This window comes from Gadus macrocephalus, chromosome 2 (assembly GCF_031168955.1).
Source record: "Gadus macrocephalus chromosome 2, ASM3116895v1".
NCBI lineage: Eukaryota > Metazoa > Chordata > Actinopteri > Gadiformes > Gadidae > Gadus > Gadus macrocephalus.
Window position 1 is genome coordinate 418,475 of NC_082383.1, and position 14,401 is coordinate 432,875.

At 53.2% G+C, this 14,401-nt stretch overlaps 2 protein-coding genes and 1 long non-coding RNA gene across 4 annotated transcripts in view; 2 read left to right on the forward strand and 1 right to left on the reverse strand.

Moving 5' to 3' along the window:
- Positions 1–383: 383 nt before the first annotated feature.
- cbx7a (chromobox homolog 7a) lies at positions 384–8,835 on the forward strand. Its single transcript, XM_060074776.1, has 7 exons — positions 384–784; positions 1,898–1,941; positions 3,726–3,791; positions 4,310–4,376; positions 5,254–5,484; positions 5,564–5,708; positions 7,209–8,835. The coding sequence occupies exons 1-7, from the start codon at positions 716–718 to the stop codon at positions 7,904–7,906; spliced, it is 1,320 nt and encodes a 439-aa protein (XP_059930759.1). The 5' UTR covers positions 384–715; the 3' UTR covers positions 7,907–8,835.
- LOC132470722 (uncharacterized) lies at positions 5,715–6,604 on the forward strand. 2 transcript variants are annotated; one of them, XR_009528696.1, is made up of 3 exons: positions 5,715–6,142; positions 6,203–6,284; positions 6,346–6,604. It is a non-coding gene; the product is annotated as an uncharacterized LOC132470722 (long non-coding RNA). The 2 variants fall into 2 exon arrangements; XR_009528695.1 differs by having other exon boundaries at positions 6,203–6,604.
- A 3,764-nt stretch (positions 8,836–12,599) lies between the features above and the next one.
- The window catches only part of LOC132470667 (histone acetyltransferase p300-like), a 35,576-nt gene continuing 33,774 nt past the window's right edge, over positions 12,600–14,401 (reverse strand). The window contains exon 30 of the mRNA XM_060069473.1: positions 12,600–14,401. This exon is cut by the window's right edge and continues 3,128 nt beyond it. Coding sequence (XP_059925456.1) covers positions 13,984–14,401 — 418 coding nt within the window. The 3' untranslated portion in view covers positions 12,600–13,983.

The following is a 14,401-nucleotide window of genomic DNA, read 5'->3' on the forward strand; positions in this document are numbered from 1 at the left end:
GCCTTGGGTGTTGAACTATTTTATTTGTTTCATTTTATTTTAATGTTAGTTACATTTGTATGTCCGGTATATAATACAATAATATGTGAGCAGCCTCATTTCAGATCTCAAAGAAAACATAGCAATGTAGAAGGCCTATGTGTTGTCATTCTATAACCTACATCTATAATTAGCCTAATAATTTAATTATTTATATCTATAAAAGTACGACCAACCAAACCCTTATGATATATATAAAGTAATGTGAAAACAAGACAGCATTTCAAACTTTCACAATAACCTTCGTGTTTTGACCCCCGCCTCCTCGCTCGGCCCCGCCCCCCACGGCCCCGCCCCTCTTCTGCACTCTGCTCTCATTTGCGTGCGCGTTCTCGCGGGCACGCTCCAAGGGGGCTCGTCTTATCGCAACGGAGGGGGCGCGCCTGATTTAAAGGACGCGCTCTCCAGTGTTGATGTGTCGCAGATTTTAAAACTCTGAAAGAGAGGGAGAGAGATTCACAGAGGGAGAGGGAGACAGAGAGACAGAGGGAGAGATAGAGAGAGAGGGAGAGGGAGAGAGGGGAGGGGACATCACAGTTATTCGTGGAGTAGTGCAGGTGATGCACGGGGACAGCGGAGCAGCAGAGAGTTGGAAGAAGCTTGGAGCAGGAGCAGTCAGAGTTCTGCTGCCTGGAGACAGAAGAGCGCGTGCCGCGTCCCGTCCGCCGGTAGAGACATGGAGCTGTCCTCCATCGGAGAGCAGGTGTTCGCCGTGGAGTCCATCACCAAGAAGCGCGTGCGAAAGGTGAGACGCGGGACTGACTTTTACGTAACATCCGACGGACTATGTAGACCAGGTAGACCTATAGACTAGTATAAAGACCTACTCTGTAGAACTATGGCAGGTAGAGCCGGTTCGTCCCAGTCCGAGCCCCTATCCGAGCCCCTATCCCGTGCTCTATGGGACCTACGCAGTTCCCGGTAGTTTCCTGCTCTAACGGAGGATGCTGGAACAACGAGAGAGCCGAAGTTAGTACGCGTGTTCCCGCAGACCGTCACGCGTCAGGAGCCGCACGGACGGCGTGTGTGCTGGTAGTACGGCGGGAAGGGGGTGTGTACCCCGCGACCATTGGAGTCCGCGAGAGTGCGGGACCGATCACCATGCGCACTGGTACCAGTCCAAGGAGCTACGCAGCAGATTGGTAGCACTGGTCCCAGTGCGCCATGGAGCTACGCAGTCCGGGGATCCAGGGGGAAACTGCTGCGTAATGTTGGGACTTTAGTGAGCGGCGGGGGGCGGGAAGGGGAACGGAGAGAGAGCGCGAGGGGTGGCGGGGGTCCGTGGGGTTCTTTGCATTGACGTATTACTATTCTATATTTTATTATTATTATTATTATTATTATTTTTAAATTAAAAAAAGAAGCGTAAGCAGCGTGATGATGCTCGCAGAAGCACGTGACTTTATGTAATGTTATCCTCGATCGGGCGGAGGTGCGAGGCTCGTGTTGCGCAACACCATGTTGTTTACAAGTGCCCGTGGCCCCACCTTCTCCAGTAGCGACACCACCTTCTAGAAACTGCTTCTCCGTTATCCCGCTGCCCCCCCCCCCCCCCCCCCCCCTCCTGCCCATGTGCGCTCACGTCATCACGACGATTGTTCGGCGCGTTGAGGCCAAACAGCTCCGCTATCATTGACGTCATCGCCCACAACAGAATGTGACTCCTGCCACCCCCCCCCCCCCCCCACCACCACCACCCCGACTTACTTTAAAGGGACAGCGCTCCTGTTTGGCCAACATGAAAACACAACAACAGCGTGAGGCGCTGGAAGCATGCATGTCGTCACACGCACGAGCCGACATGTGCTCAGTGTTGACTGTGATGTGTATGTGCGTGTGCGTGTGTGTGTTCCTCCAGGGGAACGTGGAGTACCTCCTGAAGTGGCAGGGATGGCCCCAAAAGTGAGTAACAGTGACTCACCCTCAGTGATCTCACACCAGATAGATAACCGTTCTGAGCAGACAGACCCAGAGATGGATGGGTGGATGGATACTAAATATAGATGGAAACAGATAGATACAGCTGGATTTATTATATTATCGGTCCATTTTAGATATACAGATAGAAAGACAAACAAATAGATGGATAGATACATGGATGTATAGCTGGATGGATACTAAAGATGGATCGGTATAGATATAGATATATATATATAGTTATACAGAGATATTTATATATATATAGTATAGACAGATAGATGCATACATACATACATGATAGAGTGACAGAGTGAGAGTGACAGAGTGACAGAGTGAGAGTGATAGATGAGAGTGACAGAGTGAGAGTGACAGTGACAGAGTGAGAGTGACAGAGTGAGAGTGACAGATGAGAGTGACAGAGTGAGAGTGACAGTGACAGAGTGAGAGTGACAGAGTGAGAGTGACAGAGTGAGAGTGACAGAGTGTGAGTGACAGAGTGAGAGTGACAGAGTGACAGAGTGAGAGTGACAGAGTGAGAGTGACAGAGTGTGAGTGACAGAGTGCGAGTGATAGAGTGAGAGTGACAGAGTGACAGAGTGAGAGTGACAGTGAGAGTGACAGAGTGAGAGTGACAGAGTGAGAGTGACAGAGTGACAGAGTGAGAGTGACAGAGTCAGAGTGTGAGTGACAGTGACAGAGTGAGAGTGACAGAGTGAGAGTGACAGAGTGAGAGTGACAGAGTGACAGTGACAGAGTGAGAGTGACAGTGACAGAGTGACAGAGTGCGAGTGATAGAGTGACAGAGTGAGAGTGACAGAGTGAGAGTGACAGAGTGAGAGTGACAGAGTGAGAGAGTGACAGTGACAGAGTGACAGAGTGAGAGTGACAGAGTGTGAGTGACAGTGACAGAGTGAGAGTGACAGAGTGAGAGTGACAGAGTGAGAGTGACAGAGTGAGAGTGACAGAGTGAGAGTGACAGAGTGTGAGTGACAGAGTGCGAGTGATAGAGTGACAGAGTGAGAGTGAGAGTGACAGAGTGAGAGTGACAGAGTGAGAGTGACAGAGTCAGAGTGTGAGTGACAGTGACAGAGTGAGAGTGACAGAGTGACAGAGTGACAGTGACAGAGTGAGAGTGACAGAGTGTGAGTGACAGTGACAGAGTGAGAGTGACAGAGTGCGAGTGATAGAGTGACAGAGTGAGAGTGACAGAGTGACAGTGACAGAGTGAGAGAGTGACAGTGACAGAGTGACAGAGTGAGAGTGACAGAGTGAGAGTGACAGAGTGACAGTGACAGAGTGTGAGTGACAGTGACAGAGTGAGAGTGACAGAGTGACAGTGACAGAGTGAGAGTGACAGAGTGTGAGTGACAGAGTGCGAGTGATAGAGTGACAGAGTGAGAGTGACAGAGTGAGAGTGACAGAGTGAGACAGTGACAGAGTGAGAGTGACAGAGTGTGAGTGACAGTGACAGAGTGAGAGTGACAGAGTGAGAGTGACAGAGTGAGAGTGACAGAGTGAGAGTGACAGTGACAGAGTGAGAGTGACAGAGTGAGAGTGACAGAGTGCGAGTGATAGAGTGACAGAGTGAGAGTGACAGAGTGAGAGTGACAGAGTGAGACAGTGACAGAGTGAGAGTGACAGAGTGAGAGTGACAGAGTGAGTGACAGTGACAGAGTGAGAGTGACAGAGTGAGAGTGACAGAGTGACAGTGACAGAGTGACAGTGACAGTGACAGAGTGAGAGTGACAGAGCTCTCTGTGCTCCAGGTACAGCACCTGGGAGCCCGAGGACCACATCCTGGACCCGCGCCTGGTGCTAGCCTACGAGGAGAAGTGAGCGCCCCCTCCGACCTGTCTGTCTGCCTCCACCGACCTGTCTGTCTGTCAGCCCCCGGACCTGTCTGTCTGTCTGCCTCCACCGACCTGTCTGTCTGTCAGCCCCCCGACCTGTCTGTCTGTCAGCCCCCGGACCTGTCTGTCTGTCAGCCCCCGGACCTGTCTGTCAGTCAGCCCCCAGCGACCTGTCTGTCTGTCAGCCCCCCGACCTGTCTGTCTGTCAGCCCCCGGACCTGTCTGTCTGTCAGCCCCCGGACCTGTCTGTCAGTCAGCCCCCAGCGACCTGTCTGTCTGTCAGCCCCCCGACCTGTCTGTCTGTCAGCCCCCAGCGACCTGTCTGTCTGCCAGCCCCCCGACCTGTCTGTCTGCCTCCACCGACCTGTCTGTCTGTCAGCCCCCAGCGACCTGTCTGTCTGTCAGCCCCCCGACCTGTCTGTCTGCCTTTGTACTGTGATTGTCTGATGGCTGAACATTGTTAATGTCCCCCCCCCCCCCCCCTCACCCCCCCCCCCCAGGGAGGAGCGGGACCGTGCGGTGGCGTTCCGGAGGAAGGGTCTCCGTCCCCGGCGGCTGCTGCTGAGGGTACGTTCCCCCCCTCTGCCCCCCCCCCCCCCAGGGTACGTTCCCCCCCTCTGCCCCCCCCCCCCCAGGGTACGTTCCCCCCCTCTGCCCCCCCCCCCCAGGGTACGTTCCCCCCCTCTGCCCCCCCCAGGGTACGTTCCCCCCCTCTGCCCCCCCCCCCCTCCAGGGTACGTTCCCCCCCTCTGCCCCCCTCCAGGGTACGTTCCCCCCCTCTGCCCCCCCCAGGGTACGTTCCCCCCCTCTGCCCCCCTCCAGGGTACGTTCCCCCCCTCTGCCCCCCCCCCCTCCAGGGTACGTTCCCCCCCTCTGCCCCCCCCCAGGGTACGTTCCCCCCCTCTGCCCCCCCCAGGGTACGTTCCCCCCCTCTGCCCCCCCCCAGGGTACGTTCCCCCCCTCTGCCCCCCCCAGGGTACGTTCCCCCCCTCTGCCCCCCCACCCCCAGGGTACGTTCCCCCCCTCTGCCCCCCCCAGGGTACGTTCCCCCCCTCTGCCCCCCCCCCCCAGGGTACGTTCCCCCCCTCTGCCCCCCCCAGGGTACGTTCCCCCCCTCTGCCCCCCCCAGGGTACGTTCCCCCCCAGGGTACGTTCCCCCCCTCTGCCCCCCCCAGGGTACGTTCCCCCCCTCTGCCCCCCCCCAGGGTACGTTCCCCCCCTCTGACGGCTGTCAGACGCCGGGCGGAGACGCTCAGCTTCCAGGATCTCAGTGACTTTATGATGACCTCCCCCCGCATGCCTCCCCCCGCATGCCTCCCCCCGCATGACTCCCCCCGCATGCCTCCCCCGGCCACTCCTCACCCACTCCTCTTCTCTGGGTGTGTGTGTGTGTGTGTGCGTGTGTATGCGTGTGTGCGTGAGTGTGTGTGTGCCCCCCCTCCAGAATCTCTTCGCCATGGACCTCCGTAGCCAGCACAAGGAGGAGGCTCCGCCCCCTCCGCGGCTCCGCCTCTCTCTGGCGCGCTCCATGAGCACCGACGTGGACCCGGGGGGCCGGGGGGGCCGGGGGGGGCTGTGCCGCCGGCTGGCCGGGCGCCGGGGGGGGGGCGAGGCCCTCAGCTCACGGGCCGTCCCGCAAACACCGTCGGCTCCTGAGGAAGGAGAAGGAGGAGGATGAAGAGGAGGAGGAGGAGGAGGAGGGCGGGGCCATGCGGCGAGGAGGGTGGAAGTGCGGCGGGAAACCGGACATGGAGCTGTCGGACTACGCCAGCGAGCCGCACGCAAACAGCCTCTACGGTGGGTGGGTGGCGCGCCCGGGCGGAGCCCCGCCCCCTAAAGGTGGACTCACACCTCCGGATCCGGACGAAAACCGTCCTTCCGTACCGAACGTTGTCTCCGGTACTGCCCTTCATACTCCCTCCGTCCGGTTTAGCGTTGTTATGGCTGTTACGCTAAACGTCCTCTAGAGGGCAGTGACTGTCCTGTCGCAAATTAACGGCATCCACAATCGCAAACATGGCATCTGTACAGGAGATGGCTTTGCTTTGTGTCATCCGAAATCGGGAAAAATTGCACAAAAAGTGAAGGCATGCGACACCCCCACCAACCCGCAGATTAAAAAAAATCCATTTTTGAATGTCCAGTCATTGCCAAAGCAGGTGAACAACAAAAAGGTCAGGTATATAGTATAATATACACATAAAACATAATTAATACAAATTAAACACAAAATATATATACATAACAGATATTATACTACTCTCTCTATATTTTTGCGAATGGTTGGTCTTCTGACTCTTTACGGCCTCCTCGACTCCCGTTGGTATCGCTCCGTTGGTATCGCTCCGTTGGTATCGCTCCGTTGGTATCGCTCCGTTGGTATCGCTCCGGAGTCGTAAGCCCAGAGAAGACGGACCCACTGACACAACGACCCCCGGACCGGACGGACGGGTCCCAAGGGTCTGCTCCCTAAGGGTCTGCTGCCCTGAGGGTCTGCTCCCTAAGGGTCTGCTGCCCTGAGGGTCTGCTCCCTGAGGGTCTGCTCCCTGAGGGTCTGCTGCCCTGAGGGTCTGCTCCCTGAGGGTCTGCTCCCTGAGGGTCTGCTGCCCTGAGGGTCTGCTGCCCTGAGGGTCTGCTCCCTGAGGGTCTGCTCACCTGAGGGTCCATGAGGGACAGTGAGACCCTCCATCTCTGGGAGGGAGTCATGGTTCTAAACAGGAGGCCGCTGTTCAACCTGAAGAACCAGAGTGAAGGAGTTTCACCTCCGGCTCCGGAGTTTAGACTCACGACCTGACCCTGTCCTCTCTCCTCTTCTTCTTCCTCCTCCTCCTCCTCCTCCTCCCTCTCCCCCTCTCTCCTCCTCCTCCTCCGCCTCCTCCCCCTCTCTCCTCTTCCTCCTCCTCCCTCTCCTCCTCCTCCCTCTCCCCCTCTCTCCTCCTCCTCTCTCCTCCTCCTCCTCCCTCTCCCCCTCTCTCCTCCTCCTCCTCCGCCTCCCTCTCCTCCTCCTGCTCCTCCTCCTCCCCCCCTTCTCCTCCTCCCCCTCTCCGCCTCCTCCTCTCCGCCTCCTCCTGTCCTCCTCCTCCTCCTCATCCTCCTCCTCTCTCCTCCTCCTCCTCCCCCCCCTCCTCCTCCCCCCCCTCCTCCTCCTCCCCCTCCTCTCTCCTCCTCCCTCTCCCCCTCTCTCCTCCTCCTCTCTCCTCCTCCTCCTCCCTCTCCCCCTCTCTCCTCCTCCTCCTCCGCCTCCTCCTCTCCGCCTCCCTCTCCTCCTCCTGCTCCTCCTCCCCCTCTCCGCCTCCTCCTCTCCTCCTCCTGCTCCCCCCCCTCCTCCTCCTCCTCCCCCTCTCTCCTCCTCCTCCTCCCCCCCCTCCTCCTCCTCCCCCTCTTCCTCTTCCTCCTCAGGCCGTTCTGAGTGCAGCTCCCCGATGACGCTTCACCCTGAGGACTCGTCAGCGGAGGAGAGCCTCGCCCTCAACCTGCTGGCCGTGCGCTCGCTGGCCCGGGGGGACTCCAGCTCCGGGGAGGACCCCGACCGGGGGGCCACAATGGGGGGGCCCGCCGCCGAGACCCCCGTGTCCCCGGGCAGCCAATCAGAGAGCTGGGATTGCATGTCGGAGGCGGGGCCCAAAGACGTCCTTAGCGACGGCGGGGAGGGGGACGTGGACAGCAGCACGGGCGGCCGGGAGGGGGGGCGGGGTCTGTCGGGGGACGTGGGGGTGGGGGGGCGGGGTCTGTCGGGGGGCGGGGGGGTGGGGGGGCGGGGTCTGTCGGGGGGCGGGGGGGTGGGGGGGCGGGGTCTGTCGGGGGGCGGGGGGGCTCTCCCCCCACCGGGCCCCGCCTGGCAGAGGAGCGGCGCGTCGGTGATCGTGAACATTCAGGGGAGCGGGCCCCTGGACCCCCGGAGGGTTGAACCCCCTCCCGGGGGCCCCAAGGGGGGGTCCGGGGCCCCGGCGCTGCTCGCCCCGGCGCTCCCGGGAGACGAGGATGTGGCCGCCGGGACCCCCGAGGAGAAGGTGACCGTCACCCAGGTGACCATCAACGCCGTGACCGTGACGTTCCGGGAGGCCACGGAGGCCGAGGGCTTCTTCAAAGGCCTCTAGGTCGGGGATTGGGGGCGGGGCCTGAAGGCAGAAAAGGGGAGGGGCGTGATAGGAAAACAGAAGCTTTGGCTATCACTCGTTTCAAACGTGTAAATAGTTGTTTGTGTGTATATATATGTATATCTATCTGTGTGTTTGTGTACGTGACAGATCCTTCCAGATGTTTACAGACGTTCTTATTGGCAAAATTCCGAGGATACGTTGAATATTGACCCATTGCCTTTAAAGAAGAGATCCGAGGAGTGCTGAGGGAACAGGGTTTCCTGGGGTTCGGACCGACTGCCGTTCGGGGCGGTGCACTCGTGTTCAGGCTGCAGACAGGCGGAGCGTGCGAAGCTCCAACCTCATCACCTATATTATGACTTCCAAGCAGCTACTTGTACCAGAGGGCTCTGCCTCCGTCTGTCGTCCCACACTGAACACCACTGTTACCGGGCCGCGCACCGGCTTCCTTTTCTAACAAAGCCTTTTGTACGACCGCCTCCTCCAGTGTTGAGCCGGCGCATGCCCCGTCCGTCCCGTGCGTCCTGTGTCTCAGCGCGCTCCTCTCCCCGCCCCCTCCCAGAGGAGCGGCGCGATGAGGAGCCTCAGTAGAGTAGCACGTGCTGTTAGCCGTCTTTCTGTCCTCGTAGTTCGGAGCGTAGCCGACTGGTTCTATTTTTATATCCTGACGCTCCTGGTGTGTGTGTTGTGTCATGAAGAGGTGTCGGTGTACAGAGCTGTGTACAATGATGTGCTCACGCACGTGAGGTCAAGAGGTCCTGAGCTACTATTTATCGCATGTCACATAGGACGGCCTCAACTATAATAACTATACTATCACTGGTCTCGTTGAAGTTTCTCTTTGATGAATGTTCGAAATGTCTTTATGAAAAATGCCTTTTTATTTGGACTGTATTTACAATAAATATGGAAACATGATTACCTGACCTCTGTTTCTAGATGTTTCTTATAACACAAAGACCGTAAATAGTTACCACTGTTCTTCAATGACACCCCATTAAAACTCTTACAGTCACTTCCTCCTCCAGTCCCTACAGGATGCAGAGACCTGAAGAGAGGTCAGAGGTTATAGATATGACCTCCAGTCCCTACAGGATGCAGAGACCTGAAGAGAGGTCAGAGGTTATAGATATGACCTCCAGTCCCTACAGGATGCAGAGACCTGAAGAGAGGTCACCTAACCCTAACCCTAACCCAATCAAGTCACACTAACTAACTAACTAACATAATGAAGAGTTTCAGACCGTTGGCCTCGCTACGTGTTGTCAGTGTAGGACTGTCGACCACAGAACTGTAAGGCTTCAGTGTGCCTGGTATCATGTGGTGCGAAGCGTCGTGGCGCTGTCACGTAAAAATTGTACCGGGGGCGAAAATTGTACCGGGTACATAATCAGTGGTCCGTTGCCAGGCAACGAACAACAGATTACGTAAGGGGTTGTCCGTTGCCAGGCAGGTTTCAATCACGCTCATGTTGCCGAAGACGAAATATAATAATATAATACAGATAACGGATCGCTAGATAACACTTGTTTTTACTTTATATTTGTATTGCATTTAATTGTTTAATCGAATTTAGCTAGTAAACTGAGTGTTTAATGTGTATCATAGTCTAGCTAGCTTGTGTTAATTTAATTTCCTTAATTTAATTTAGAGAATAGATTATAGGAGATAGATAGATAGATAAGATAGATAAGATAGATAGATAGGTGAGCAGGCATTTACTAACTGGTATTTTTTTTAAATTATTATTATTCACGTTATCCCCATAACATTTAGCTATTACTGTGTAGGGAAATAGATAAATTCAATGCAATACAATACAAATACAAAGTTAGGAACGCTAATAAACGCTATATAAATTTCATTCATTATTATTATTATTAATTTGTAAAATAAGTGTTATCTGTCTTTTCGCGCTCAATGAACGAGTTCGCGAATGGCAAGAACCTTCCCACGTCATTCTGTTGCCGTGGTGGTTTGGAATGGATTACTATGGATGACGTAGGCCGGTACAATTTTATCGTGACAGCGCCGCTAGAGGGCGCGTTGTTCGCAGCGGGAACTGAGCAGAAAGAACTGTGACTCACAAACCCTTTTCCTTCTCATTGTTGCTGGTAATTATTGATGCGTTCAGTTCCAAGAATAACCCTCATATAGGTAGGTAGATCTATACTCGCCTTCTACCACTGCTGAACCTCCGACTCTGAATTCTGCTTTGTTTGCTATTAATTCCTCTTTCACATGTGGGTGAAGTTTGTTTATTCATTTCTTATCAGAGAAACGCGCTCCATTTAGCTGTTTGAAATGCGTTAGCGGCAACCATTTCGACAACTAATATTTGCTCAAAGAATTTATAGTTTATGGTGCTTTCCATTTCGACAGCATGTATTAGATGATACGGGGTCAGTGGGGGGGGTGATGGAGGAAGTAATAGAGGAGGTGATGGGGGCAATGACGCCTGTGGAAAGCAGACGGAGGCCATTTTGTTTGGTGTTGCTGGGGAAGTAGCGGCAAAACTAGCACGCGACCGCTTCGGACGACCGGTAGTCTGTCTGTCGTGGTCAGACAGGTAGTCTGTATCTATGGAGGTCAGACAGGTAGTTAGCTAGCTAGCTGGAGTTGGTCTTAATAGCCAACAGAGACTGTGGCTCAATCCGAATACTTAAGTACTAACCCTAACCCTAGTACTTAGTATTTCTGTTCAGTGTCTACTACTTGACCCTACTACACTTGTACTACACTTGACAGTGTAGTACGGTCTACAGCTATGCGTGGAACGCCACCGAAACTCCACCGGATGTTTGGAGATGACGTATCTCCCCTCAGATGCCGGCAAAATTACCTTGATAAATTACCTGTTTTCTGTCTTGTCATCGTTGCTATTAAATTAAAAAATGTCTCTTTTTACTTAATTACTTACTTTACTTTTATACTCTTTTTAGTGTCTCTTTTTTTTTATCCGCTTTCTACAACGTCTTTCAAAGCCGCTGTTGGTGGTGTCGGGTCAGCCATCTCTTCTTCGTTCGTTACCAGACTCCGGTTGCATTGTGGGATAGCGTAGTGACCTACCATTGTATACTGTGGCAATAGCACGCATTTCACATAAAGATAGACAACTGGTAGCACACACAGGTTAGAGCAATACGGACAGGAAAAGGAATGAAGGCCGCATAAAGGACGAGCTTGTTGTTAGCTCGATAATCAGTCAGAAATGTAATAATAGTAATTAATTAGTGAGACGATATTAATCCATAAGAGGCTGAATCCGAATACTTAGTACATACTATTTCTGTTCAGTGTCTACTACTTGACCGTACTACCTAAACCCTATGGTCGATAGGGTTTACATGTGGTCGATAGGGTTTACATGTGGTCCATAGTGTTTAAATGTGGTCCATAGTGTTTAAATGTGGTCCATAGTGTTTAAATGTGGGCGATAGTGTTTAAATGTGGGCGATAGTGTTTATATGTGGTCGATAGGGTTTACGTGTGGTCCACAGTGTTTAAATGTGGGTGATAGTGTTTAAATGTGGGCGATAGTGTTTACATGTGGTCGATAGTGTTTACATGTGGTCGATATTGTTTAAATGTGATCGACAGTGTTTAAATATGGTCGATAGTGTTTAAATATGTTCTTTTCCCTCACTCTCCACCTCATCCCTAACTCTCCACCTCAAGCTGGTGTGTAGTGAGCGTTCTGGCACCGATTGGCTGCCGTGCATCACCCAAGTGGGTGCTACATATTGGTGGTGGTTAGTGAGGTCCCCCCTTCACTTTAGGCGTCTTTGAGTGTTATTAATTATTATTATTCATGTTTAACCTCTGTTGTCCTTTTATTCCTAGTCTGTTTTACATAGTTTTGAATGATGACTATATGCTCTGTAAGGTGACCTTGGGTGTCTTGAAAGGCGCCTCTAAATTAAATGTATTATTATTATTATTACACTTGACAGTGTAGTACGGTCAGAGAATGTCTAATGCGGTCTACAGCTATGCGTAGAACGCCGCCGAAACTCCACCGGATGTTTGGAGATGACGTATCTCCCCTCAGATGCCGGCAAAAGTTACCTGTTTTCCGTCTTGTCATCGTTGCTATTAAATTAAAAATGTCTCTTTTTACTTACTTAGTTTACTTTGTTACTCTTTACTGTCTCTTTTTTTTCGCCGCTCTCACGACTTCTTTCTGGTGGTGTCGTGTCAGCCATCTCTTCTTCGTTCGTTACTAGATTCCGGTTGCATTGTGGGATAGCGTAGTGAACTCCGTTGTTTACTGTGGCGGTAGTACAGGATTTCCGTACTACACAATGCGTACTGAGCATTCGGACGCGCTATATTTGTGGCGTACTACAAAATGCATACTATATAGCAGTCAAGTACGAGTATTCGGATTCAGCCGCATTCAACCCATGCACACGCTCACACGCCACACTTCCGTATTTATCACGCAGATAAATTACCAGGATAGCGCCCACCAATTTGGGCCGCTATTTAACAGTGGAACAGGTAGGAACTAAATGGGTTTCCCGTACGTAGGGTAGCCTAACCAGACGTCCTCTTTTGCGCGCCCCCCCCCCCCCCCAACAAAATCTCACTCTGAACTCAGTTCAAAACTCGAGAGCCCTGCATCCCAACCCGACCAAACATTGGACCTTTAAAAGTGAGTCCTCAAAAAATGCAATTATCACATGAATTATTTGTAATTTCCATTTTATTATAAAAACAGTATTTGAGTCCACAGTTTGTGTTTCCTTTGTACAGTAAAAAATATTAAATTAAAACTCCCAAAGTTCTTAGCAGAAAGATAGATTGAGGGCGGAGTCTCGAGAGGGGGCGGTACCGGAAGTGGGCAGTCCTCTGCTCCCGGAGAGTGGGAGGCGCACATCCGGGGGATGCAGCAACAGAAAAATAATAAAGAAAAACGCAGAGGCACAGAGAGCGTCACGCACGCACGCTGCGGGGGGCCGGGCCGCCTCTCCTCCTGTCGCTGTGCAACACAGTCCGTTTGGATAGAGCCTCTCGCCTTAAACTCCTCGGAACGGCGAGAGTCCAAGAAAAACCCCTGGACGACCCCGGCCCCGCGGGTCCCCACACCCCCGTATACTAGAAACGTTACAGGCACACAGGTATGCCACCGACCGCCCCCCGTCCCTCCCCACACGCTTCGTATGAAGTGTCTTTTTAAGGAAGGAGTGCACATACCCACACGCCCACGCACACACACACATACATTCAAAAGGGAGCGGGCTGTTTGTGAGTCCCCCCCAGCGTGCCAGCCATACAGTGGCCGGCAGGGGGGGTGCTTGGCCGGTGTGGAGGTATCGGCCCTCCACCGCCATAACACTGACAGAACCTCACTCTGGACAGACCGAATACATCGACGGCGAAATGATGATCCTACACCAGCCCGTCTGCGACCGGTTTACAAAATATATGTCTACCAATTGTAGCAGTCTCTGGGTAATATAACAAAAAATAAGAAAACGACCCCACTTTGAACAAAAATAAATAAATCAAAAACCAAACATTTTAACCGAAGATATGCATCTTGTTTGGATTTATGATAACATTAATATCTCGCATCACTCTGAAAAATTCATACTGAATGATAAAAAAAAAAAAAAACATAAAAAGTCCATTGCATTAAAATCGCGTCCTCTTTAATTCTTTACCGCTTCTAAAATCTTTAAAAACATTTGTTAAAAAGGCAAATGCTGCACCATCCACCCGCCCTCCCAGAAAATATCCTGTTTTTATCCTCAGAGCGGGGGCATAGAGAAACTATCCTCCTTTGTACACAATTGGCAAAAAAATATATTAACAGCAATAACTTACAATTCATTTATTCTAATTCATTTATCGACCGGTTGATTTATTGTTGCATCTCCCATAGGAAGTTCAGTTCAATGTATCTTTATTGAAAACATTTTAAATAACATTTAATAATAGTATAAAAAGAACCCGGAGGGTAAGTATTAAACTTAATAACGATAATAACACTGTCCGGGGCGAGTGCAGTTCTGCCATGAATCGCAGAGTGTTGGGCTCCGCCCCTCGTGGTGTCCGGGGCTCCGCCCCTACATGATGTCCAGGGGATTGTGGTTCATGTTGGGGCCCAGCGGGTCTTGGCCGTTGCCCCCGTGGCCGTGCAGCCCGGACATGCCGCTGAGCTGCGACAGCATGGCGTTCTGCTCCGACCCAAACTGCTCCATATTGTTCTGTTGGGCCGACGCCTGCTGCTGCGGGGTGGGGGGGGCCCCCATGCCCGGGTGGTGCTGGTTCATGTGGCCCGGGTGCGGGGAGCCCGTCTGAGTCTGAGGGGAGATGTGGTGCGGCGAGGGCTGGGGCTGCATGCGGGGGGACGGGCTCGAGTGGGGCGGCTGCGACTGGGGCCGCGGCGAGGGCTGCGGCGAGCGCACCTGGTTGGCCAGCGCCTGGGCCTGGAGGTGCGGCGAGGGAGCCATCTGCTGCTGGGGGCTCATGGGGTTGCTGTGC

What these genes read in the sequence shown, in the direction of transcription:
- cbx7a (XM_060074776.1), top strand. Translation starts at nt 716, where the DNA reads ATGGAGCTGTCCTCCATCGGAGAGCAGGTGTTCGCCGTGGAGTCCATC. An exon ending in TGGCAGGGATGGCCCCAAAA is followed by an intron (nt 1,942 to 3,725) that starts GTGAGTAACAGT and finishes TCTGTGCTCCAG; the next exon opens with GTACAGCACCTGGGAGCCCG. An exon ending in CCCGGCGGCTGCTGCTGAGG is followed by an intron (nt 4,377 to 5,253) that starts GTACGTTCCCCC and finishes CCCCCCCTCCAG; the next exon opens with AATCTCTTCGCCATGGACCT.